The sequence below is a fragment of the Catharus ustulatus genome, chromosome 4 (genome assembly GCF_009819885.2).
Source record: "Catharus ustulatus isolate bCatUst1 chromosome 4, bCatUst1.pri.v2, whole genome shotgun sequence".
Classification (NCBI taxonomy): domain Eukaryota; kingdom Metazoa; phylum Chordata; class Aves; order Passeriformes; family Turdidae; genus Catharus; species Catharus ustulatus.
The window spans coordinates 50,615,398-50,642,741 of record NC_046224.1 but is presented as its reverse complement, the minus strand read 5'-3'; the positions used below and the strand labels follow the sequence as shown (position 1 = coordinate 50,642,741).

Below are 27,344 nucleotides of genomic sequence, written 5' to 3'. Positions count from 1 at the left end.
CGCTTTCGATGCGGACAGCACCCAGGCTGCCGGAGCTCGCTCCCAGCCGCACTCCATCCCGCTGTCCCTCAGGAACACTCGCACCGCCACCGCCCCCTCCGCGCCACAACGAGGCTCGGCATCCCAGCACCCACCGCGGCGCGGGACACCCGCCACACTCCAAACTACACGTCCCGGCGTTCACCGCCGCTGGCTCGGCTGGGCGGGAGCGCGGTGCACGCTGGGACACGCAGTCCTGGCCGGCCTCACCGGCAGCCCCCTCCCCCCTTCCCGCCACACTCCCGCGGCGCCCGAACTTCCCGCGCACGCTCTGCGCCACGTACGCTCTGACGTCACATGGTGTCACAGGGCTGCACGCGCCTCCCGCCCGCCCGCGGGCCCAATCAGCGGCGCCGCCCTTCGACCCGGCGCCGAGCGCGAGCGGCCGCGCGCGCCTCCCCGCCCCTCCCGCCGCGTCCGCCGCAGCTGCCGCCCCCGCCCCGCCGCCCCCGGCCCGGCCCGGCCCGGCCCGGCCCCTGCAGCCGCGGGCGAAGTGGAGCCGGCGAGGTCGGGAAGACGCCGCCGCCTTCTGCTCTCCTCCTTTCCCTCCCCCCCGCGCCCCGGCCGGGTCCGTCAACATGGCGAGCGCCTCGTACCACATCTCCAACCTGCTCGAGAAAATGACATCCAGCGACAAGGACTTCAGGTAGGATCCGCCACCGCCGCCCCCCCTCCGCGCCCTCCGCCGGCCCCGCGCCCACGCTGCCCCTGCGGCCGCCTGCGCGCCCCCGGGCCTGGTGCCGCGGCGGCCCGGGCGGGGGCAGGTGCCCGGCGGCCAGGCCGGTGCCGCGGGCCCGGGCCGTCCGCGCCGCCGCTGCGGGGCTGGGCGCGAATCTGCTGCTGCTGCCCCGGGAAGAAAGTTCCCGTGGGGGTAGCCCTGCTCCTCGGTGCCCGTGAAGGACAGGGCGCGGCGGTGAGGGCACCGCTGCGGCCTCCACGCATGGTGGGCAGAGATCTCCGGCAGCCGGGAGGAGCCGAGCGGCCGCCGGGTTTGCTGACTCGCGTGGGGACAGGCGAGGGTGGAGGTCTGAATTCATGACCCCGCAGATGCTCAGAAGCCGAAGGGACGAAGCCCTGAGCAACCAGCTGTCACTGACCCTGCCTTGAGCAGCAGAGGTCGGGTGAGGTGACCTCCCTCATCTCTTCCCAGCATCAAAAAACATGGATCCTATGATTCTGCGAATAGAAGCTGGAAGGGAGTGCCAGCACGGCAGACTCAAGAGGGTGCAGTGGAGGGCCACGATGATAAAGGGCCTGGAGCATCCCTCTTATAAAGAGAGACTGAAGACTGAGGAAGCTGGGGTGTATTTAGTCTAGAGAACACAGGGGACCTCATTAATACATATAGTTATTTTAAAGGTGTGTGCCAAGGGGATGGTGCCAGACTCTTTTCAGTGCGGCCCAGTGACAGAACTTAGAGGAATGGCCATAAGCTAAACCACAATGAGTTTCACCTCAACATGAGGAAGAACTTTGTTACACTGAAGGTGGCAGAGCAGTGGAACAGGCTGCCCAGGGGAGTCATGGGGTCTCCCTCTCTGGAGACATTCAGACCCCACCTGGACATGTTCCTGTGTCACCTGCTCTGGGTGACCCTGCCTTGGCAGGGAGGTTGGACTGGATGATCCGCAGAGCTCCCTTTAACCCAGACCATTCTTTGCTTCTGTGACCCTAAGCTCAGATCCTTGCGGGTGCTGCATCTTTTAGACAGTGGGGAATCATGCTCCTCATGTAGTTTGGTACTGTCCCTTGCATCCACAGAGAGAAATCCAGTTAATTCTTATGGGCACAAGACTGGAATTTAATTTTGAGTTCAGGATCTGTCAGAAGCACTACTTTTCATCAGATCATTTCTTTGCTGTGTAATAAATTAATAGCAGATAAAATGCAAAATATCAAAAAATAAAATAATACAAGTAAACAGTTAAAAAACAGCAGAGATAATACATTTACACAGTACCTCTAGCAGAGCATTAGGTTAAAAAGAATTACATTGTTTTGGTATTGAGGGCAACCAGAAATTCAAGTTTGTTGTCAATGAGAGTATATCAATACAGACAGGGAAAAGGCATAAAATGCACTTGTGTTTTGTTGCTTTGCTGCAGCATCACAGTGCTTAGTTTATGATTAATGTAGATGACATCCAAACAAGTCCCTTCTTAATATATTAAAATCTAAGTGAAAACAGGTGATGATTACATAGAGTTAGCTTTTGAATCATCTTACAAGGTTTTGACAAAGTGTTTTAGCGCTGGACGCAAATTTGATACGGGACTTTTAATGCCAATTTCTTTCAAATTTTAGTAGCATTATATTACCTGTAGAGTTCTGGCTAGAAATTTCAGAAATTAAAAAAACCAACTGATTAGTCTAAAAAGAGACAAACTAAAATTGCGCTATTTCTTTAAATAATTCTGAAACTAGACTGAAACATCTTTACCTCTAAATATTACAAGACTTTTTACTCTTTTCATGCTAATTTGTTTCTATGATTAAGTGAAATTTCCATTTTGTACTTACGAGGAGGATGACTTACAGTAAGTTCCAGTGGATTTGTGATAAATAGTGATTTTTATGAGTTAAAAACTTTCTGTATATAAGGGGTAGATTATACCTGTCCAGTGCAATTGTAGCAAACACTTTCCATCTCCCATCTGTGTGTAGCTTCTTATATAGTTCATTTAGTAGAACACACTTCAGAAATTATCTGTTCTAGTAGCTTTGAACAACTTTGAAATTATTGAATGTTACAAGAAATTTCTTAACATAGATTAAAATCTAACTTTACACCATAAAAAGAGTGATGATAGACCTTTACTAACTGGCTGTTATGAAGCAGCATTTTGTGAAACTTTATGTGTACTGTGTATTTGCATAATGGATAAAATAGTATTTAGCTGTAGTAATTTTAAGTGCATTTTTTCTTAGATCATGTCTGTTTGAATGGGGACAATGTAGTTATCTTGTTGCTATCACAGAGCAAAGTGTAAAACTACCATTCAATTAAGCAGTCCACTGTAAAATGTAATCCTCCTTTTTTTGGATAAACTGACCTGTCTGATGCAGAGCTGGAACATGTTCTTCATGGGAGATGTACGTACTTGCAGTTGTGTTGTCCACGTGGAAATTTGGGCTTAAGTTCTAAAATGGGCAGTCAGGTAAGGTGGCAGTTTACAGTCTGGCTGTGGGAAGATTGTCCTCACTGCAGTAGGAGAATGACTGCTCTGAGTACAGGGTGGTGGTGTTAGGATTGATTTGCATGTTTCAGTGGAGGAGTCTACCAGAAGAACTCTGTTGTACTTGAGTGCAGAAGCTGCTGGTGCACTGAGGATGTGCATGCTCTACTTAGGAACTGACGAGTAGGTGATGAGTGGAATGAATTTCTAGGGCTAGGAAATTTCAGCTATTGACCAAGGAAGTGAGAGGATGGTATTCAGTTTTTAAGAAAAGGAGGTAAATACAGCAGTAACCTGGAGACAGTTTTTTAGCGTTCTTGTACTGTGTGATTTAACGTATATCCTTAAATTAGGTCCTGTCTGTTACCTTTACTTACCAAGTAGCCTTTCTCATTGCAGTGCTTAAAAGCTGATGCTTTGCATCCACAGCCTGTTTTTGTGCACATCTGGTTCCTGTCAGACTGCAGGCTTGCTTCAGTGGGACTGTTGGAGTGAGTGAAAAAGGGATGAGGTCTTATCTTAGAAACACCTTGAGACCATCAGACTGGAATTATTAAAAGCTAGGACAAGTTGAGGTCCATTATGTGAGGTTAGGCATCTGGCATTTGTGATGCATATTAAGATTATGCAGAGTCTTGGCTTTGGTTTTCAGTAAAAAGTGGTATCTGGCATGTCAAGCTGCAGAGATAACCTTCTAAGCATGACCTGAGCAAAGTGATGTCTGCTTGAGGCTGATGTGCCTGAAGTCCAAATGTCACCCATAACCGTTTAACTGCAAACCCTTGTTTGGAGTTTTGAATGGGATTGTTGTCGGTACTGAAGCCCATGGGATTTGTAATTGAGTAATACATGTATTGCTGCCTCTGAGAAGAGGGAACACTTACAAAAGAAAATTGGATTGTGAAACAGACTTCAGAGAGGAAAGAAACAGAAGGCATAAAGGCAATATTTTTGGAAACTAATTTTTCAGTATGTTCTGTTGGTGGATATGACTGTTATTAAATAGTAAATTAATTGATATGAAAGATTATTTTATTTACTTGATCTCTCAAAAATTAATTTTGTTCTTTACTGTGGCACCCTGTATTGTAGGCTGGATAAATGTGATCAGCTGTTTTCTGAGCTGTAAACAAGCTAGTTTGTACAAGGCAAGAAAATGAAAACCACATGGAACATAAACTTAGCTATTATTTCTCCTTTCCTTAATTAAAGTTTGCCTTTTGTGAATTTTATGGTAGGATGTTTCAGAAACTAGTTTTCTTATTGCTTGAAACTTGTTTTAAAATAAACTCAGAGCAGAGATAAATTTTTTTTTACAAAGTTAAAAATACTTGGTATTTGCAACATCAACATAGCTTATGAAAGGACTATTTAAAATCTGTGATAGTGTCAGTTTTTCTTTGTGGAGATCATGTGGAATGTAATGTAGATGTTGGAAGTAAAATATGTTGCTGTTCTCATAAGAGAAAGATGATCTAACTCAAAGTTATTGTTATTTTCAAATACAGTTTTTCTTCCTTTCTGTTTTATAAATGCTACTTGCACCACAAAACAGACAACTATATTTCTATGTGAAATGTGGTTTGTTTGATAACAAATTATGAAAACTGAGCACTGTGAAAAACCCATATCCCTTTTGCAATAATTATCTCACATCTTTTATCAGGTTTATGGCTACTAATGACTTGATGACAGAACTACAGAAAGATTCTATCAAGCTGGATGATGACAGTGAAAGAAAGGTGGTGAAGATGATTTTGAAATTACTGGAAGATAAAAATGGTGAGGTGCAAAATTTAGCTGTCAAATGGTAGGTATTGTTTTTCTATGGTGTAAAGAATTGTATAATGACTGAGCAATGTAAAGCTGTTTTGAAAACTCAAATGACCACTGCTATACAAAATTATTTTTGAAATTGATGTCCACAAAGGAAGCATTGTTCTTGTAGACTACCTGCCTTAATTGTTGTAATGTAAAACACTATGTTTTGTTGACACTGGGAATTAATATTTGGGGTTTCAGGCACCAAATAGCACATCCAGTCCTTGCTGAAAGTATTTGAGTGATGCACTTGTTCTTTGGTGATAATTCTTTATTCATAAATAGGTAGAAAAAGCTTATTATTCATTGGTAGTTGCCACATGGATACTTGATGGTGAGACCTTAGATGATGTGCAGGGGAAGAATTGTAGTGTTGGAGTTGTTTTCAAGCAGAGATGAAAACATGAAATGGTAAAGAGAATGGCCTCAGTTATCAAATGGGGAACTTACCTCTTCACTAACATGCAGAATACTGTGTTAATGGTTTTACAAGCTTTACAGGAACTGTAAATGTTTTATGGGATCAGGGTGCAGTTTACTTGTGTTTCAGAGACTTCTGTTGCTTCATTGCCCTCTCTTCCTCACTTTATTGATCTTTACACATGATGTGACTTTTCCAGAGCACCCTTTGAAGAGGTGCTACATTTCTTATGACTTTTTGTTCTCAACCATTCTGACTTTTTGTGTGCTTTAAAGAGGGCTTTTCTTAAGAGGCATATAGTGAGAATGTTTGTGAGCTCAGGGTTTTTTTTAATACTCCGTATACACTACTTATACTCCATGAATTGAAGTAAATGTGGTACATAAGAGCTTGAGAAGTTTCACATTGTGACTAGCCAAGTTTGTTTTAGCTCGTTATTCTTTGTAGTTTGCCCTGTCAGACTAGCAAAGCAGAAAAAGCCTGTGTGTACGTCTGCTTATGTACTTAGAAGTAGTGCTTGCTTCAGCTTCTGAAGTGTTGGAATGTCAAGTTTCACATATTAGCGATATTAGGTATATTTGCGCTATAATTGTCATTACTTTTTCACTACTGTCACCAGAGATGCAGTGTTGTTAAAATGTGTCTTACCTCCTTTTCATAACAGCACAAAATACTGTGTTTCTTTTTAATTCAAACTTTGAGTTCCTTATGGTTTCATGGCTTTGAAACATATTGCTTGTACTCAATCAGAAGAGCATGTTGTTGTGAAATTTGGCTCAGACTTAGAATTGTCTTTGTGTGCGATAGCATTTTGTGGAAAAGTTATATTTTAGCATACATGCAATTCTCATTTTTAGTGTACATCCTGAAGTTGTCCTGAAGTTTAGATTAGTGCATGTAGACACATATATCACGATCTTCAATGGCAGTGTTAGAACTTAGGATCTAAAGTACAATTAGTGCTTACTAAAACATTAAAGAAAGTTCGCAAAGGGAAGAGAATGAGAAAATAGATGACTTCCTGTGTGTGCGTGTCCATCCTGTTCTTATTAACAGTTCTTCAGTTTTTAAGTTTACTTTGTTATATTGGTAAAACTCTTGGATTTAACTAATGTGACTGAATCTCTTACAAGTTTGGAGTGCTTTTAAGAAATCCAAATAATGTTAAGGAACCGTGTTAAATTTACTTTAATGGCACAAGAAACAAAATGGAAAAGTTTCTAGGTGAATTGTGAACATTTGTGTAGAAGGTGGATATGTGCACATTCTGAAACACGTCAAGTTGTGTTTTTTCGGTTTTGGTTTTTGTTTGTGTCCAAATCACTTGCAGCTATGCTTTGAAAACAAAGAAACCCCCACCACTCTTTTAGACTATTCTCTTCTTAAAGCAGCTTGTACTCACAATATAGTTCATGACAGTTTTAAGCCTAATGCTGCTGCTGCTTCCTGTTTGCTGTTCTTGTACTCCTTGTTCCTTTTCTCACGCTGCTTCTTATCTGGTTTTGTTACAGATTGGTTTAGGGAATTAGTTTTCTTCTGGCTTAGTGCTTTCGTCCTGCAGTTCAGCTGTTGGTAGAAACATTGATGGAGTGAAGGACAGGAGAGGCTGAACAATATTAAACTGTAGGTTTTTTAAGACAGTTCAAGTTGATCTGAAGTCTTCCATCTACTAAAACACTGGGTGTAAGTCTGATTCGCTGGGAAGGTGACTTCAGACAGCATATTTTTCGTGCTTTTTAAAAATTTTTAATATTCTGGGCTCTGGTGTATTTCTGTTAAGGATTTCTTGACACTTCCAGCTGAGGAAAGTATAGACTGTGTTTAGATCTCTCTTGATTTAAATGCTGTGGTAAACTTTAGAGACTACCAGCAGTAATTTTCATCAGACCCTTGATGACCCATTAAAGTATCAATTTATTCTCTCTAAATAGGAAGAGGATTTAAAACAACCCAATGTACTTTTCAATCTGTGCTTGAGATAGATTTTTCCTTGAGGAAGAGAGTAAAGTGTTACAGTTTGTAGGTAAACTTTCTGTACAGGTAGATCAGTGGAAATGCTCTGAATAAAACTCTTGCGTAAGAGTCTCTCTTTGAAGATTTGATTCTCGAGGTCACTGAACACAGCAGATTTGAAACAATCTGGAGCAACCATAAAGCAGTATTTATTTTTAGGCAAGTGTAGCAACAAGTGAGCAGTGTTCCTGGTTTTGCCTTAACCGCTGCTTGCTTTTGCACTTGAGTAAGAAGAGCTCTGTTGGTTAAAATGTCAATGAATTTTTTTCTTACTTTCTCCACAAAGCACACTGGTGATTTTGTTCTTGCTCCTTTCAGTTACATTATGCTGGTTTAGGGTAGGATAAACCATGTAAAAGCAAAGCAGAAGTCATTTTTTGGGTTCGTGGGTATTTGGGTAGCTACCTTGCAAGATGATTGTCCAATTCATTTCTAAATTAAAATAAAAATTAATGAGCAGCATTAGTACTCCTGAAGTAAAAATTGGCCTACTCTAATCTTTGACCCTACAAAAAGGAAACTGAGTTTTATTTGTTAAGCTTCTTACTGCAGGAAGTAGATGAAACCTGTGTCAGTAACAGCAGGTTATTTACCTTGTTTTTGTTAATTGCATGCAAAATATTAAATGTGTTTTTGTTGTCTCCATTTTTTTGAAGGAATAATTTGTTTTACCTGATAGGTTGTTCTACTGTCAGCCAGTGTGGAAAATGCTATTCTTACAGCATATCCGTAGTTGACAGCTGTAAGTGTAGTCTGGCATGGTATTCTGAGCGCCTTATGGCAGTGGTAGTTACACTGCCTGTGACTTTATTGAGATGATGTGTGTCCGGCATAGTCAAGCAGTGTGGTTTGTGTAGGCTTAGGTATTGTGTTGGTATTGCTTGTTTCTCATTGCTGATAATCTTGGTAATGCTCTGTTGGCCCAAATTGCACATTAATTGTTTCATGTGTTCAGTGTTGCAGTTTAAGGATGAAAAGTTTCTCATTTTGAACACTTTGATATTCTGCCATTTAAACCTACACATAGGAATTTTTCTTGGTCACACTGTGAAATGTTTCCTGAAACCAGTAACAAGCCAAACATAACCAAATCTATCTATGGTGGAAAAAAAAGGTGGGATTAAAGTAAGCACTTTCAGTGATTCCTCACTTGTGGTACTGTAGTTTCTCTGCGTTTATCAGAGTGAATTCTCTGGGCAGTAGTTCACTGTAGGGAGCTCTGGCTGACGCTGTGAGTCTGAGTCATTAGTGTGAGCAGGATGATGCATGTATTGGCTGCTGTGTGGCTGATCCAGTTCAGCAGCTTCAAAGCGTTTTCTGTGCTTTGGTAATACACTACTGCACATCATGCTGTACTAGTGATTTGAATAATGTTTTGGGTTTTTTTAAATTGGTGAATTTTAGTTCTTCCTTGTAAATAAATGTGCTTATTCCATAGCTGTTAAAATATGCTAGTTGGAGATTAAAATTGATTATATGTTGGTGTCCAGCTGCCTAATATGGAGCCATTCTGTGAACACCTTTATTTCCAAATGTGTGTAACTTAAAGGAGACTGTGTGTTGCTGTCATTTCCATAGGCAGCTGAATGAGCTTTTTACTTTGAGAGAACCTGGCAACAAATTATTGGCTAGTGAAAGGGAAAAGATTGAAGAGCACTTAAAACTGTCCAAAATGGCCTTCAAGCATGCGAACGCTTTGTAGTAAGAACTGATTTGATACAAGATGGTTATAGTTTATTTTCAATTTCTAATAGGATTGGTTTGTAATCTGAGACTAATAATAAGGTCTATAAGTGATACTTACTGAATTTGAAGGCCACAAAAGTTTGAGGTAATATTTTGTAAAATTTACTTCAGAATAGTTAAGTCTGCTTTGCTGAACTAATAGGTTGAATAAATAGGACTGAAGATGCTGATTCAGGTAAAATATGGCTTAATACTTTCTGGAAACTGTAATTTATAGTGTGTGTGAATATCATTCCAGTAGTTTGGTCACCTTTAAAACAAAAAAGCAAAAAAGTGTTTCTGATGCTTAACTGAGATGAATCTGATTGACTGACCTTTGCTGTGATTATTTTAATTACTCATAGGTTGCATGTGAAAAATATCAGAAAGAATCATAATTCAATTGTTGTTTGATAGTTCAAGTTTAAAACATGGGGATTTTAACCTTGTATGCTGTAGTCTCTTGACTGAGACGCACAGGGAATTTAATTTCTCTGGACTACTATAGAGTCATTGTACCTTGGAATTCTATAGGTTTCTGTTCAGGATGATTTGTGCTTGTGTTGCTTGCAAAACAATTTACTATGCACCAAGAGTAGATAGGTACAACAGTGCAGTGAGTAGCCACTGTCTGGCAGTGGTGTGTATTTGAAGGGAAACTCTATACATAGATGTGTCAATGAATCACGGTGAAGGGAAAGCTTGACTCAAGAGTCATATCAAGTTGTGAAGAAAGTTGTGAGCTTTTTCAGCAACTGGAGAAAATGTTTCAACTGATCACAGGGATGGCTAGATGTATGTGTGTTTTTAGTGATAATAATTAGTAATAGTCTGTTTGGAGCTGTTTGTGTACAGATATATCAGAGTTTTTCAGTTAGAGGCAAAAAGTCTTTACCAGTATTAATGTTCAGAAATTATTTTAATAATGCATTATTAATTTAACATAATTGTAGCAGTAAAATTACCAGAATAGATTGTGGGTGTGGTCCTCTAAACCCCTCTCTACTCTCAGGGATTTAGTGTCTGTAGAGATAGTTTAATTGAATCTAAAGAATCCTATACAGTACTCTTTCCCTAAATTAAAGGGCAGTGTCAGGTTAGGGCATGAGGTCTGACTGCTTTTTAGGAAGGGGGTTCTCTCAGAGCTGTTCATTTTTGCAGGATCTGCTGAAGCAGGTGAGACACCATCCATTGCATCTCCATTTCTGTGCGCTTAAAGGGTTTTTTTCTATACCTTTGATCAGATACCAGTTAGTGTCTGAACTAACAGTTCCCTTGAGATTATCTGTATGCTGTACCTTATCTGTAAATTGCCATTAAATACTCTGCAAATTGAGTAGGTTTCAGTATTTCTGAATTTGTGGCATTGCTGGGATCATAAAGCATCAGTTTCAGATGTCTGTGCCCTAGTTTGACTAATGTCAGATTAGTCACATTCAAAGTTCTTTGCATTAACAAAACTGAATTAGTTGTAAGTGATACTTCAGTGCCTGGTTTTGGCAAATATGTTTTGCCTTTGCTGCCTCTTCCCCTTCCCTCCCTCCCACCCCCCAGGTATTTCCAGCAGGTTTTACCACATGAGTAGGGCAGGTAAGGTGAGAAAGAAACCAAGCCAGGTTATGGTTTGTGAAGGAAGGCATGGAAAGTGCTGGATGTGATTTCCTTGGGAATTGCATATTCCTGGGTGTTAATCTAAGTGTTGTGCCTCAAGTGGAAATGCTATTCTGATTCATGGGAGTTAAGGTGTTGTGAGCATGGCCATTGAAAGAGAAGCTCCAGGTTTGCCTAACGTGGTGACAGACCACTGATGACAAAACTTTGAATCTTACTCTGGTTACTGTCATGCAGTAAGTTGCACATAGTGCTTCAGTGCAGGAGCTTGTTTGTTCTTGTCCTCCTCCTGTTTGCATGTCTTGATTTCTGCCTTTTGCTTCTGCTGGGAATTTTTTATAATAATTAGGTCTTGTCCCTGTGAATTCTTGGACATGGAAAAAATGGGTACATACAACAGGTTTGGGGATGGAAGATGTATTTTGGGTTTGTCTTATTCCACAGAGCCAAGACTGAATCCAGTGTTATATAGAATAAAGATGCAGTAATTAAGAATATTGTTTACTTGTCTGTGAATTATGCAGGCATTGATGGTCAAGCATGTAAACTGATGGCTCTGGCTACGTTAATTTTTGTTACAAATCTTGTTGTGAACTGAGAAGTAAGAGGAGCTCTGGTTTTGAGACTGAAGCAGAACAGCCATACAAAATGAATTTCCAGCATCAAATAAAAAAACATACAATAAATGAGTATTTTGTTACTAGATTTATAGAGGGAAGTTATCAGTCCAATCAGATGAAGGCTTTCAGTTTTAAAATTCTGCTTTGTGTTGCTACTAAAACCAACCTTGAACTCAAAATACTGAGATAATATTGTTGCCAATTTAATATTCTTATTTATACAGCCTGGGACCTCTGGTGAGTAAAGTGAAGGAGTATCAAGTGGAGACCATTGTAGATACCCTCTGTACAAACATGCTTTCAGATAAAGAACAGTTACGTGACATTTCAAGCATTGGTCTTAAAACTGTGATTGGAGAACTTCCTCCAGCTTCCAGTGGTAAGGCATTTTGTACTAAAGACTTTATATACTTGTATCATTTACTAATTCAAAAAATTAAATAGTTGGGGGGGTTAGGGAAGAGGATTCAGTTAATTTAGCATTGGAACTAGTTTCACTTCAGGTAAAAACATGACACAAAAAATCTTTCAGTTTCTCCTTCTCTGACTATTGCCAAATTTTACTAGTTTAAGAACTTTTTCTTTTGAACTGAAGGATTGCAATAATGTGGAAAACAAGCTCGGAGAATATAAACTTCAGTATTAAAAAGCTTCTATTTTAATAATAAATGCATCTAGGCTGTAGTAATAGCTAAATCTCATCTTAGTCTTTAGTTTATAGTAAACTTTAAAATTATTTACAACTTCTGTATTTTTCTTTAACCATCTGATTTCTTGTCTCACTTCCTAGGCGCTGTTTTGGGAAGTACCTTGTGTTTCTGACAGTTGCCTGTTAAATTAGTGAAAGTCTTACCTGCTGGTTTAAATTAAGGCAGTCTTTCCTCTAAAAGAGACACTGATGTTGAACAGCTCATCAGTTAATAGCATAACATTTTTACATATGTGCTTTTCAGATATCATAGTATAGGATATGAATGAGAATAGAGGGTGATTAAAAAGGCTTTGGAAATTACATTTTTAGAGACTGAGGTCTCTTGAATTTAAAAAAATCTCTTAATATCCTTTTTGAAAATTGACATGTGAATCTTGCACCTATCAAGCAGCAGTGAGATGCATAAGCTTTATATAAATAACTAATTTTAAGTAAGTTGTTTTAAGATTTTACTCTTTTGTTTGCCTACACAAAACAAAAGGAGATTTTTTGGGTGGAGGTTAAAGCTCAAACAATAATGTAGCAAAGTCTATCAATGTAATTAATATTCCCAATATAAACATGTTATTTCTTTCTCCCAACTCAAACACAGATTGTTCTCTCTTATTCTTAGCCTCCATGGTAACACATTGGACTGTCCACTTGTTATATTTTCATTTTAGCTGTAGTTAAGAATGAGCCATAATATATGTGAACTAGATTTACCATAGGTTGGAATGGTATTAATTTCACATTGAAATTCGTGGAACATGAGTAGAGGAATTTCATGTAGGTAAAGATGAGTACTAACCACTGGGCAGTCGTTACCATGACATGAGTTCCTTCTCATAATTACTTAAAACAATTTTAGACAATTGGAGGAAGGGGGAGCTATGAAATTGTTAGAAAGACATTTTTATTTGTATTTTAAAATACTTTGGATATAAATTCCCCCTCCTCTCTCAAATGTTTCAGTAGTCTTTCAGGTACTTATTTTTAAAGTAACTTCTTTTGTTTTACTTTTTTTTTGCTGTTAGAATTGGCTCTATCTAGTTCTGTGCTTTTTCTTACTATATAGTTTAATGCCTTAATTTTTACCTGTAGTCCTTTCATTTATTGCTCTAGAACTTGTTGTGGCTTTCACTTTCCATTGCTTGCCCTTCCAAAAGCAGTGTTCTTCTGCTGTGTATGTCTTGTGGGACAAGAAACCCAGTACATTTATACATAGATAGTCTTTTCAACTCTAATGCAGAAAATTTCAGTTCTAATGCAGGCATTAGCAAACAGGACGGCTGTTTAAGCTTTGTTTTGTTGGGTGGAAAAAGCTTCCTTATATAGATTGGGTTGCTTTCCATAGTCACAAACATCATCTCTGGTGTTAAAACCTGGGTTTTTTTTGTTTTTTTTTAAATGATGGAAATGCTGAGGTTTTGTTGTACTTTCAGGTTCTGCATTAGCAGCTAATGTTTGCAAAAAGATCACAGGGCGACTCACTAGTGCTATAGCCAAGCAGGAAGATGTGTCTGTTCAGCTGGAGGCACTGGATATCATGGCTGATATGCTGAGCAGGTAAACATCCCTCCTTTAGTATGATGGTGAATGCTCATAGATACTCCTAAAAGCTGAACTTCTTTTTTCCAAATGGTAAAATTAAATTATTCAGTCATATGAAATAATATGGTAATATTAAATATAGATGAATCTTAATTTAGCAAAAGATAAGTGACTGTATTGAAGATAATTGGGTGAAAGCTCAATTATTATTTAATCTTCTGCGAACTGTAGTTTTAAGCTTATTTCAATGTTTATTGCTTTGAGGATATATTTTAAACTCATTTTAAAAAGTTCCAAAACTTGAATTTTAATGGGAATCTTTGTGATCTTTGGGGAATATTTAAAGGATTGTTTTACAGTATATGAACAAAGTTATCTAGATTCAATTGGTTTTGAGTTTGTGTTTTGTCTGTTTTAAGGCAAGGAGGACTGCTTGTTAACTTCCATCCTTCAATTCTGACCTGTCTGCTCCCCCAGCTGACCAGCCCAAGACTTGCTGTGAGGAAAAGAACCATCATTGCTCTTGGTCACCTGGTTATGAGTTGTGGCAATATGGTTTTTGTTGACCTCATTGAACATCTGTTGACAGAGCTGTCTAAAAATGATTCCATGTCAACAACTAGGACCTATATACAGTGTATTGCTGCTATCAGTAGGCAAGCAGGTCATAGAATAGGTAAGAAAAATATATAAATTATCTTTTACTTTGAAGTTTTTCAGTGAGAATAATTACTTAGCTGGTTTTTTTCCTCCTACCAGGTGAATATCTTGAGAAAATAATTCCTTTGGTTGTAAAGTTTTGTAATGTAGATGATGATGAACTACGAGAGTACTGCATTCAAGCCTTTGAATCTTTTGTTAGGAGGTAAGTCATTCATGGTACTGTTTCAGCTTTCTTAAGATATAATAGTGTGTCATTTGGTTGTAAGTTGTCATGAGACAGCCTCCTTCATACAAAATACTCTTGCAAACTTTGAGCTGGAACAGTTCCTACAACTCTATCTTGTAACTCAACTCTTAAGTAGTATGTTAAGTCTGTACTTTACAAACTCTCTACTGTGCCATTGCTACTTGGCAAACAAGAGGTGTGAAGTATTCTAATAATATTTGTGTCTCACAGTGGTGATAAAAAATTGCTATCCAAAGGCATATCTGAGTCCTTTGCAACATTCTAGTCTAGCAGATCCTGTTACAAAGTGGCATTGCCCTTTCTGACCTTCCCTTCGAATTTCTGTAGTTCAGATGGATGCACTGATGTTGTCTTAACTACTCTCCCCAAAGTACAGTATGCAACATGAAATCTTTTAGGACTGTTTTAGTGCTTCGAACTAATTTGACATTGATTGTATTTTTATATTATGCAGGTGTCCTAAAGAAGTTTATCCTCATGTATCTACTATTATAAACATTTGTCTTAAATATCTTACTTACGATCCTAATTACAATTATGATGATGAAGATGAAGATGAAAATGCTATGGATGCTGATGGTGGTGATGATGATGATCAAGGTATGTTGTCTTTTTGGTTTGGGGGAGAGCATGAGCTTTTGATCCTGCACCCATCTGAGAAAATTGGTATGGGTAGTAATACTCCTGAGTACCAGCATTTGAATAACTTGTGTACTTTCATTCCAATTCTGTACCTCTTTTAAACGTGGCTAATGAACTCACTTCTTGGAATAAAAGTATAGAATATTGTTGCTGGAGATCAGAAATTCTAAGAGTTAACATAAAATACAAGACAATTATTTTAAAATACTTGAAAGGTGGACAAAGGCAGAAGCATGTGGCATGATATAACTAAAGTAAGAACATCAGGTAATGACCTGAAAATACATATACAGCTTGGGAAAGGCTTCTCACTACTTTCCACTGTAATATATTGGTACCTAATGCATAAAATCAGAATAGATTGAAATTGACTCAGTATTTTTAGGTAGGATAAAAGGGTTTCAGACTGAAAGGCATAAGGTATTTTATTGTTAATATGGTGGCAAACATTGCCAGATGTAAGCTTTGGGAAAACTTGACACACAAGTAGTCTGAACTGAGGGCATAAAATTCTCATTATTTAAGGAAGGAGTGAGCTGCATAATTGTTGCTTTAACACCTGAAAAATCTAAATTGCTTATTTTACACTTTTTTGATTTTTTTGGGGACACTGTATGGGTTCATTTACCCCTAGAAAGGAGACAAAATAATTGGTTGAATCTTGATCAGCTAGTATTCACTATTGCTTTGTTGCGTGTCATGAATAGAGAAGAATATGCTTTAAATCAGTAGTCAGGTTGGAAATATGATGGGGACCTCCTTTTCCTAGTTGCAGTTTAAATTAATATGTGTGGAAGTCTAGCATGAAAAAATTGGCTGAGAATTGCAAGTTAGGCTGTTTGGAAGGCTTTTTATATGCATGATTTTTAATGTAATTCTGAAACTATTTCTTTGTGTGTCTTATGCAAAGATCTCTACTTTTTAATTGTTTAAAAAGCACGTTCTTTTTAATTGTTTAAAATAAAACTTGGTACTTTGCTTGTCTAGACTTGAACATATGTATAATTTATTTTTTCAAGGGAGTGATGATGAATATAGTGATGATGATGACATGAGCTGGAAAGTGAGACGTGCAGCTGCTAAATGTCTGGATGCTGTGGTTAGCACAAGACACGAAATGCTTCCAGAATTCTACAAAACTGTATCTCCTGCTTTAATAGCCAGATTCAAAGAACGTGAAGAGAATGTTAAAGCAGATGTTTTTCATGCATATCTTTCTCTTTTAAAACAAACTCGACCTGTGCAAAGTTGGCTTTGTGATCCTGATGCAATGGAACAAGGAGAGACACCTTTGACAATGCTTCAGAGTCAGGTTATTTGTAAAAATGTTTGTTATCTTTGAGAAGACATGTTGAAATTGCACCCTGTTCATAAGGATAGTTCATTCAATGTGCTTTATCATGCTTTCTTCATGTGCAGGTTAGCGTTTATTCCTGTAGTACTAACATAGAGAGCAAGCTGGGTAAACTGGCCCAAAAAAATGCAGCAGTCTTACAAACTGAAATTGACTCATACAAATGTGCTTATCTAATTTCAGTTGTTTACTCATCTGTAAAAGTTGCATGTCCCATGTTATTCAGCCAGATTGCCAAAGCAAAAGTTACTTTTTGTGTTCTGTATCCAGACATAAGCACTAATGGTCAAGATAAAACTTGATCTGCTGCAACACATTTTATTTGCAGAATAAAAAGGGTAATGCTGAAAAACTTCTTTTATGTGAATTATTTATGTGACTTTGTTGCTCTCTACAGTTTTATTAATGCAACTCACCTTTCAGAGCTAAATTACTGTTTTTTTAAAGCAGTTATTTTGAATCTATTTTCCAGTGTTTCTGCAATGTCTCTAGTTCTGTAGAAAAATCAGACAGTTAGGATACACATATTTCTTTATATCCCCCAGTGATCAATAATGAAAGAAATGCCAGCTATTGAATCAGTTAACAGATATGTGATGATTACAGGTTCCCAACATAGTTAAAGCCTTGCACAAACAGATGAAGGAGAAAAGTGTGAAGACTCGTCAGTGCTGCTTTAACATGCTGACTGAGCTAGTAAATGTGTTACCTGGAGCCCTAACACAACATGTTCCTGTGCTTGTACCAGGTATGAGAAACACAGCATTAACTTAAATACTTACTAATAAATGGTATGGGGAGTTCTGAAACATCAAAATATTTAAGTCCTGACTGTGTTTTTTCCAAAAGCTTTGGAGCGCGGCTTTTGTTGAAAGAAAATGGCAAAATAATCAGCTATTATGTGTATCCATATTTATGTGTATCCATATAAATATTTTAGTCATATATTACTATTAGTCTTGAAAAGAAGATTGAATGTTTTTTCTTCTTTATTAAAAAAAAGTTAATTTGATTCTTAATTACAAAGTCAAACTGCATTCTTTTCTATCTGAATAGAGAAATATATTTTCCGTAGTTTAGCTTTTAAAACTTAAAATGTTGAAATTTGAAGTAACAGTAAAAAGTAAGGTTGGAAATGCTAAAGGTTCAGAATTTCCTTATTATTGAGAAAAGTATCTCATAAACCAATTGAATGACCCATGTCTTTTGACAGAGGAAGCTTAAAAGCTAATTGGTTGAATAAAGTGATGAAAGGAGTTTGGAAGCGTTCAGAAAGATGGGGAACCAGAAGACATGAATTCAATATAGCTGCCTTCCTTTGGAAATTTTGAAGTGTTCTAGCAGACTCTATAAATATCTGCCCTAAAAATATATTTTTTGGTTTTTTCCAGGAATAATTTTTTCACTGAATGACAAATCAAGTTCTTCTAATCTGAAGATTGATGCTTTGTCCTGTTTGTATGTGATCCTCTGCAATCATTCTCCCCAAGTCTTTCATCCTCATGTTCAAGCATTGGTACCTCCAGTTGTAGCTTGTGTTGGTGACCCATTTTACAAGATAACATCAGAGGCACTTTTGGTTACCCAACAACTTGTGAAGGTTATTCGACCTTTAGACCAGCCTACTTCCTTTGATGCTACTCCTTACATCAAAGATTTGTTTACTTGTACAATCAAGAGATTAAAGGCTGCAGACATTGATCAGGAGGTGAAAGAAAGGGCAATATCTTGCATGGGTCAAATCATTTGTAGCCTTGGTGACAGTCTAGGCTCAGACCTGCCTAGTACACTTCAGATTTTTCTGGAGAGACTGAAGAATGAGATCACTAGGTTAACTACAGTGAAGGCCATGACACTGATTGCTGGTTCTCCTTTGAAGATAGATTTGAGACCAATCCTTGGGGAAGGAGTTCCTATTCTTGCCTCTTTTTTGAGAAAGAACCAGCGAGCTTTGAAGCTGGGCACTCTTTCTGCGCTAGATATTTTAATTAAGAATTACAGTGACAGCTTGACAGCTGCCATGATTGATGCAGTCCTGGATGAGCTTCCACCTCTGATTAGCGAAAGTGATATGCACGTATCACAGATGGCCATCAGTTTTCTGACAACGCTGGCTAAAGTATATCCTTCCTCCCTGTCAAAGATTAGTGGCTCCATTCTCAATGAACTTATTGGGCTGGTAAGATCACCCTTACTGCAGGGTGGAGCACTTAGTGCCATGCTAGAATTTTTCCAAGCTTTGGTTGTGACTGGTACAAATAATTTAGGCTATATGGATTTACTGCGCATGTTAACGGGTCCAGTGTACTCACAGAGCACAGCACTTACTCACAAGCAGTCTTACTATTCCATTGCCAAATGTGTTGCTGCCCTTACTCGAGCCTGCCCTAAGGAAGGACCGGCTGTTGTAGGTCAGTTCATTCAAGATGTTAAGAACTCCAGGTCCACAGATTCCATTCGTCTTTTGGCTTTGCTTTCTCTTGGGGAAGTTGGGCATCACATTGACTTAAGTGGACAAATCGAGCTGAAGTCTGTAATACTGGAAGCTTTCTCTTCTCCCAGTGAAGAAGTCAAGTCAGCGGCATCATATGCCTTAGGCAGTATTAGTGTTGGCAATCTTCCTGAGTATCTGCCATTTGTCCTACAAGAAATAACCAGTCAACCCAAGAGGCAATATCTTCTTCTGCATTCCTTGAAAGAAATAATTAGCTCTGCGTCCGTGATTGGTCTCAAACCATATGTTGAGAACATCTGGGCCTTACTCCTGAAACACTGTGAATGTGCAGAAGAGGGTACAAGGAATGTTGTTGCTGAATGCTTGGGCAAGCTTACGTTGATAGACCCAGAGACTCTGCTTCCACGACTCAAGGGGTACTTGGCATCAGGTGAGGGGTAATGCATGTATGTATTGGAGCAGATGGCTTTATGATACCTGTTACTAAATTGATCTAGTTTTTCATTTATTTGTCTAAATGTTGTGTCTTGAAGTTTTGCTCCCCTCCCCCAACAATGGAAGGTTAAGGTTTTCTGCTTTTACTAGAAGTTGTAAGTCATACACAACAAGAATCACTTGTTTTCTGCCTTCAGGCTTTTTATTTCTGTTAACAATGTTATGTTTAAGAAAGAGCTATAAGCTTGAAGGGGAAAGAGCATGGGCAACTAAGGGACAAATTAACAAATCAATTGGAGCATTTAGACCCTTTGGTGTAAATTACTGTGTTCCTAATTTTCAGATAAGGATTCTGAAGTTTTTAAGAATTAGGAAGGATCTTTGTGCATAATTCATGAATCAGTCTCAAATCAAGAACAGTGTTCACGTGTTCTCTTCACATGCTTCTGATGTAAAGGGAAAAATTTTTTTGTAGGCCCATGTGTGATCATAAATAATCTGTTTTAATAGGCTTGTTGCTCAAATTTTCTATAGGAGATGACATTACATGCTTATTAAAATGCTGTGATATTTTTCCCCCTATCCATAGATTTGAGTTACATATTGCATTGATAGTAGTATACAGCATTTCTTGTTTGCTGTTCTTAAGAGTAGTAGAAGTCTAAGTGGAATGAGTGGCATTGAACATGATTTAGATTCTTTTGTTCTGTTTTAATCTTGCATGTTCACACTTTTGTTTCGTATTAGGGTCCTCATATGCTCGAAGTTCAGTGGTTACTGCTGTTAAGTTCACTATTTCCGATCATCCACAGCCAATAGACCCACTCTTGAAGAACTGCATAGGTAAGTACTCTACTTATCTGACAGCTTCTGTGTTTTCAGGCAAGAGAATTACATTTAAATTTTTTTTTTGTGTTACCAGAAATAAATATTTTGAAGATACTAGAATTAGCTGCTAGTGATAACTGTTGGAAGAGTTACAAGTTATTTCCATAGTAACCAATTATTTATTTTAACACTAACTTATTTTAATTCTGAGCAGTAAAAATTCTGTGTATTGGCTTTGTGATGGGTAATAAAGAAGCTAGTGTTTTTTAGGTTGGGACCTAAAAGCTGATTTCCTTTCCTCTCTTTTTGACAAATTATATCAGTTTGATGTAGTAAGATGTGCTATATTTATCAAGAAGTGTGATCTTGGAAATACTTGACGTTCAGTCACTTAAAACATGTCTGCTTGTGTGAATTATTCTAAGTATTACCAGCTTTTGAATTGTAAATAGAGGTTGTTATGATTCTATAATGCTTGTGGTCTGAAAGCATTTGGATTTGTGTATATTTTTATACAGGGATAAGTTAATCAGAGCTTTTAGTGTAATATTATTATGACAAAGACTTCTGTAATGCTGTGGCTTTTTTTCTTTTTCTTTTCTCATTTGTATAGCAAAGTATTGTGGATTTTTTTAGTATGTTGTGAATGTTTTATGCTTGATTAATTATACGTCTGAAGATCTGTAAAAAATCATCTATGCTTCTTAACCTAATAGGAGGGAAAAAAATTATCCTTTAAAGCATAAAGTTTTTTGAAGAGCAAGGTTTTTATTTATAGGGAAATGAAGTCAGTTTACTGCGTGTTATTTTCATTGCTAAACTTTTTTTTAAAAGTAATATATTAAAAAATTATGCTTGTAGGTTTTTCTCCCCTCCCACTGAATCTGCCTTGCCCCTTTGGTTTCTGGAAATATTTATTGGTTATTCAATCAAAAAGCTATCAGTATATAGTACATTTAAAATCTCAGTCGTTTTGAGTTTTGTTACCCAGCTTTTTGATGGATGTTTTTACACCTTGATGGTTTTCTCCTTAGAAAATGTCCATTCCTCATGGAAAAGTCACTAGTTCAACTTTACAAACATTGAGGATAAATTCATGCAGTCATGTATTTTAACAAGGCTATATTGTAGAAGTATAGAAAAATCTAATATAAAAATGCCCAAAGGTAGGGTGGGATGGGAGAGGTGGTACTACATTAATATATTCTGAGTAGGCCTATTTTACAGTAGTTTAGACATTTTCAATATATGCCAATTTGAGGGTTAAAAGTCGATAGTTTCCTTCAGAGGTGTTCTCAAATTCCTGAACTGCAGAAATTGCAATTGGTTTTCTAATGCTTATTTTGAGAGAATTTTAATAAATGGAGAAAATGAAAGGTTAATTGTAATTTTCATTAATTTACGTGCTATATCTTCAGAAAAAAAGTTTATGTGCCATTATGATGACCATTTATTTTGGTGGTATTTCTTCTACTACTGTTTCATTATATGAAATACTATATATCAATTATATTAGTACTTCTCATATAATTATAATCCTTTATTTGTGTAATCATGCTGAAATAGCAGGTGTTTCTCACATTAAAATAACTCCTGCTCTAAGTACATATTTTTGAAACTAAGCAAAGATATTTTTAAAGTTGCAAATTAAAAATATCCTCATACGTTGCTTTCTTTCTGTATGTGATTGCAGGTGATTTTCTGAAAACTCTGGAGGACCCAGATCTCAATGTCAGGAGAGTAGCCCTAGTGACATTTAATTCAGCTGCCCACAATAAACCATCTTTGATAAGGGACCTCTTAGATACTGTGCTTCCTCATCTTTACAATGAAACAAAAGTCAGAAAGGAATTAATCAGAGAGGTAAGTTAACTGAGATAAACAATGCTAAATATGTAAGTAGAAGTGTGTAAGTAATTACTTTTTAGAAGAAGTGTATTACTTAACTTTTTTTTTTTCTTTTTCACTGACAGGTGGAAATGGGACCATTTAAGCATACAGTTGATGATGGGTTGGACATAAGGAAAGCAGCTTTTGAGTGCATGTATACTCTATTGGATAGCTGTTTGGATAGACTAGATATATTTGAATTCTTAAACCATGTTGAAGATGGTCTGAAGGATCACTATGATATTAAGGTTAGCTGTCATTTTTCTCTGAGTGCAGTGACTCTGTCAAAGTATTTCAAACAGTGAATAGACTGAAATGGTAAAAATATTATTCATATGCTTAAATACTTCACTACATTTACATTTCTTAAAAGTGTGACTGTTCAAAAGGTTACACAGCATCGTGGAAATACATCTCCATATATGTGCCAGGCAAAACTATTGTTGAACTGGGTTTTTTCTTCACCCTAGATGCTGACATTTTTAATGTTGGTGAGGCTGTCTACGCTTTGTCCGAGTGCGGTGCTGCAGAGACTGGACAGGCTCGTCGAACCTCTGCGTGCTACATGTACAACTAAGGTATTTCAGCTTCTTTAAGTTCATTATTTTATGTTTTCTTAGAGAAATATAAATGAACTTGTGTTGAAAGAATACCTCTGTACTGCTGCAGCAGCGTTTCCTGAGTTATAGTTGATAAGCTGTGGTAGGCAGGATAATTAGATGAGAAATTAATGGATCTTTGTACAAGTGTTAAATTTATTTAAGTTACAGGTGGAGAGGTAGATTTGTAAGCTTCTTTTAAAAAATCCTCTGTTTCTTTGATACCTTTTCTTTTGTTCCTTGAAAATTTAGATGCCACTTGGGCAATTTGTAAATCTCACTTCATTATAAATAGTGAAACTGGAATACTGAGAGTTTTTCTGGCTTATGATGGTGTTGTTTCAGGCAAATATTTGGCTGATGAAGGCAGTCTAAAGTGGTCCTGGTTTTGTTAGACTTCTTGTCATTTATCCCACCTCTTCATTTATATTACAGGATTACTGGATCTTTGTAGTTGGTCCCTTTCCATTCCTGCTCTGGTCTTGATTCACCTGCATGCTCTGATAGGCATTTATTGCCTGATTTACCTTACTTTTTCATTAATCTAGTCTACTATATTACTCTAATGAAGGTCAACTTCTTAAAAAAGTTCTGTTCTCTGTAAGCTGGGAGTACTGTGATAATAGTAGTTTAAAGTAATTTACTGACCTTACTAACTAAAGGTTGGCTGCTGTAGTTGCTTTGGTTTAGTGATTGACTTGGCAGCTTATGACTTTTTTCTGCTTACCTTGCAGTGTTGAACCTTCAGTCTATTTGTAAACTGATGGTAAAAATTCTCCTAAAAAGATAATTTGGGGGTATTTTTGATTGTTTTTTTTTTAAAGAACTTTGATAATTTTGAGAGAAAATATGTTTTTTTTAAGGTACATTTTTTAAGATTGGTATAGAGGGAGGGTTGAGTAAAGTTTCAAGCATGTTTTAATTTTTTCCGTAGGTAAAGGCGAACTCAGTGAAACAGGAGTTTGAAAAGCAAGATGAACTAAAACGATCTGCAATGAGAGCTGTAGCAGCACTTCTGACCATTCCAGAAGCAGAGAAGAGTCCATTAATGAGTGAATTTCAGTCACAGATAAGCTCTAACCCTGAGCTGGCAGCCATCTTTGAAAGTATCCAAAAAGATTCATCATCCACTAACTTGGAATCAATGGACACTAGTTAGATGTTTGTCTAATGGGGACCATTATGTTGAACCATATGATGCACTGAATTGACAGGTTATGAGTAAGAAACAGAAAAAGTATCTAATCTACACATTGTTCCACTTTATTTACCTTTATGGAGACAGTTGGCTTTTCCCATAATTGCTTTTCTAGCATTTATTCCAGAAATAAATTTCCATAGTCCAGAGTTTAACCACTCTTGTTTTAGTGGATTTGGCCACATTTGGGAATTAAAAAGTTGACTCATGGTGTATGGAAATGAATTCCAACATCCATTTGCCCTGTAATGTTTAGGATTAAAATGTCGAAATTTTGTGACCATGATTTTTTTTTTCTTTTATTCATTCTTTCTACTTGTAAACAGAAAAGTTGGGGGGGAGGTGGGAATCAAGTGTCCAGGTGCACCATGTTTTTTGTATAACTTTTTATTCTTTTTTGTTTCAGCTTCATAAATTGGTTTGGCTGGCAGACGAATTATGTGTAAGATTTATTATATTAAAAAAGAGAGTTTGGGCACAGTTCAAAAAGAGCAGACATAAATGTCATTTTTACAGATGTGGGGATTAGAAAACCAATATCCCTGTTGTGCACACTAATTTTGCATGAACAAGTTTACAAATATATATTGTCTGTAAAACAGCATGTGCAGTTTATTCGTAATGCAAGTTAAAATAAGTTCTACTGTATCAGTGCAGTTTTCAGGTATTTTGATATACAGGCCATTCATACAGGAAGGGATGAATGAAGGTTTGTCATCTTAATCCAGCTTTTTAAATGCCAGTAATAGGACCCTGCAGATATTCTTACAGTAAACATGACAATTTCTGCAGTTTTCATGGGTTTTCATTTCCAAAGATTGAATCCACTGCAATTGAGATGGACAAACCATAAGATTGGAAGGAAGGTGGAGATAAAATGAGCAGAGAAAACAAGCTGCTCAGTGGTTCCTGAACTCAGGATTCAACTTTGCTTTTGTTACAAAAGTATGAAGGAAGTTTCTTCAGTGGATTCTCTCTCCTATTCTTCATCAGACAGCTTTTGTTAAGGCACTAATACATGGTGTTGACCTAGACAAGTGTTGCCAGACCATAATTTTGTTCTGGCACATGAGACCACTGTAGACTGCAATGCTGCAAGTGTCATACAGTATTCTGGTGAGAAAACAGGAAACAGGGAATGGCCAAAAGGCTGGAGAGTGATAGAGAACAAACAGAAGAAGGCGTTCTTCAGTGGATACACTGGGTAATTTAGACATGGACCCAAAGTGGATACCTGTCAGTCCCACAATGAACTGGATTTGGGAATTTAATAACAAAAAGATGGAGAACCACTGCCTCATTACTTGTTTAATGCAACTGCTTAGTTGTCTTGGGTTTTTTTTTCCAAGTCAGATATGAATTTGAATTTTTTTAGTTAACTGATATTTTTTTAGCTAGTTTGATATTTTGGAAACCTGTTATGTGGGTACGTGGCATAAGCTGCTACGAGACTTAAAAAGCATTCATTTTTATAACCTCAGAGACAGTTTCCTGTGAGCATTGGGGCTTGGGGGCAAAATCTTCACTTTACATGCTTGCAGCTTGGGAAAAACAGAGGAGATACTGGTACATTTTACTTTATTAGAAGGACCTGAACAAAGAAGTCTATGAACTCATTCAATAGTAACAATTCTAATGCTGTAGAAATTTTTGAAAATGTAGCTTTCTCTGTCTCCAAAGTCTTCATACTAATGTAACAATTGTCTTTTAGAAGTAGAAATAAATGAGATTAAACATACAAAACATATCTAAATGTCATGAAAAGGAGTGGGATGACTAGAGAGAAACCATGCAGTAGAAAAAGCAGTGTGCATTAGGTATATGCTATCTTACTGTATAACTCATCTACTTCAATTGCAGCAATATACAGGCCTCCTAATTAAGAATGTTGTGCTAATTAGTTGTCAGACTAATCTGAACTTTTTGCATTAAGTTTTCAGAGTATATTAAAATATTTTATAGATCTAAAGTTAGATGTGAGAATGGTATGATAAACATCAACTGTGAGGCTAAAATAGGAAAAGGGAGTAGGTGACAGTGGTAAGTGAACAGAGTATTTGTAGTTGAGAGATCTGTGTGTGCTTATGCGCTACCATAACAAACACCTGATGTGGTGGGGGCAGATCATCTTCACTTTGTTGTACAGTGCATTACAGTGGAGCAAGCTTAGGACAGAAAGGAGGGTTGAGCTCTATTACTTAGTGAATGCTTTCTTGCAGAAGAGGAGTCTTCACTTTGACCACTGACGAAGCAGGTGTGAACATAAAAAAAACCAAGTCTTCCCTGTAAATTGCAGAAATTCTGAGTGTGGTTTTGTCCACGTAGCAGTCAGTTATTCTGGTGATGTGGGAAGACAAACTCATAAAGATTGTAACTGCACCATAATTATTGAGATAACTTATTAGTGTTAAAAAAATGTTAGGTGTTGAAATTCCACTCACTTTCACTGGATCACTAGATTGAAAGTTTTATTTGGTTTTCCCTCTGTATATTCAAGTATTTATAAATCTGGTGTGTTTATGGCTTTAGATCAATTACATTCATGTAATTCTCTTACAGAAGATGTCAGGAATACCTGTAGCTGTTTTTTAAATGCTAAATATTTGAAACTGAAATAGAAGATTTCTCTCACTAAAACAAAAGCGGCATTCTGAAAGGCTGCTCTTAGGATATTTGGTAAAATTAGTACTCTAGTATTTTTCATCACTTTGCACACAGACAATTGAGACCAATTAACAGACTTGTGCGTGATATAAAAATGGTTGGCCAGTCCTCGCATTGTAGATTCTTGGGTTAAAATATTTTTGTATCTCAAAAATACTTCATGCTCTGGTTTTCAGTGGAAGAACTTGCCATCCTTACAAGAGGGTTTTTTTCTGAAATGATAAATTTAAACCTACAAGTACTTCAAGAACACTGCACTTCAATCATGTAAATTTATTTTTTATATGATTTTCCTTCAAAGTATGGCATCTAATATAGCAGTTGGCAAAATAAAGAGCGCTGTACTACTTCCAGTTGTATTTTTATGAGGTGTACAAAGCAGCACATAGGCATGTAAACAGCATTGCTTCCTTCATCTGAAGGATCATTTTGAAATTTCATCAACTTGAAGATATTAATTAAAAACCCATATCTGCTCCTATTGTATTTGCCTTAACAGATGTTCTCAATAATGAGGCTCAGAACAAGTTCACCCTGCACTGGTGGACTTAGTAGTAGGGATTTAGCAGCTGTTCTCATATTTACTGGTACTTCCCCTCTGTTGACTCCTCTTTTAAAAGCAAAGTAACATGTGGCCTTGGATGTGTGTGTGTGTGTTATTTTTATTTTGTGAGTTATGATCATTCTGACTGAAATAA

The 27,344-nt window shown here is 37.5% G+C and overlaps 1 protein-coding gene across 1 annotated transcript; it reads left to right on the top strand.

Moving 5' to 3' along the window:
* The first annotated feature begins 496 nt into the window (after positions 1–496).
* Positions 497–26,995, top strand: LOC116995219 (cullin-associated NEDD8-dissociated protein 1). Its single transcript, XM_033057672.2, has 15 exons — positions 497–685; positions 4,882–5,025; positions 11,651–11,805; positions 13,563–13,686; positions 14,091–14,347; positions 14,431–14,536; positions 15,036–15,181; positions 16,243–16,535; positions 17,184–17,325; positions 17,969–19,462; positions 20,215–20,310; positions 21,989–22,158; positions 22,269–22,433; positions 22,656–22,763; positions 23,719–26,995. Exons 1-15 carry the CDS (start codon positions 618–620, stop codon positions 23,941–23,943), a joined length of 3,693 nt encoding a protein of 1,230 aa, XP_032913563.1. The 5' UTR covers positions 497–617; the 3' UTR covers positions 23,944–26,995.
* The last annotated feature ends 349 nt before the right edge of the window (positions 26,996–27,344 follow it).

Excerpts from the sequence above, each read along its gene's own strand:
- LOC116995219 (XM_033057672.2), top strand. The coding sequence starts at position 618 with ATGGCGAGCGCCTCGTACCACATCTCCAACCTGCTCGAGAAAATGACA. Across the intron at positions 13,687-14,090 it reads ATGGCTGATATGCTGAGCAG|GCAAGGAGGACTGCTTGTTA; the intron begins GTAAACATCCCT and ends GTCTGTTTTAAG. Across the intron at positions 14,348-14,430 it reads GCAAGCAGGTCATAGAATAG|GTGAATATCTTGAGAAAATA; the intron begins GTAAGAAAAATA and ends TCCTCCTACCAG.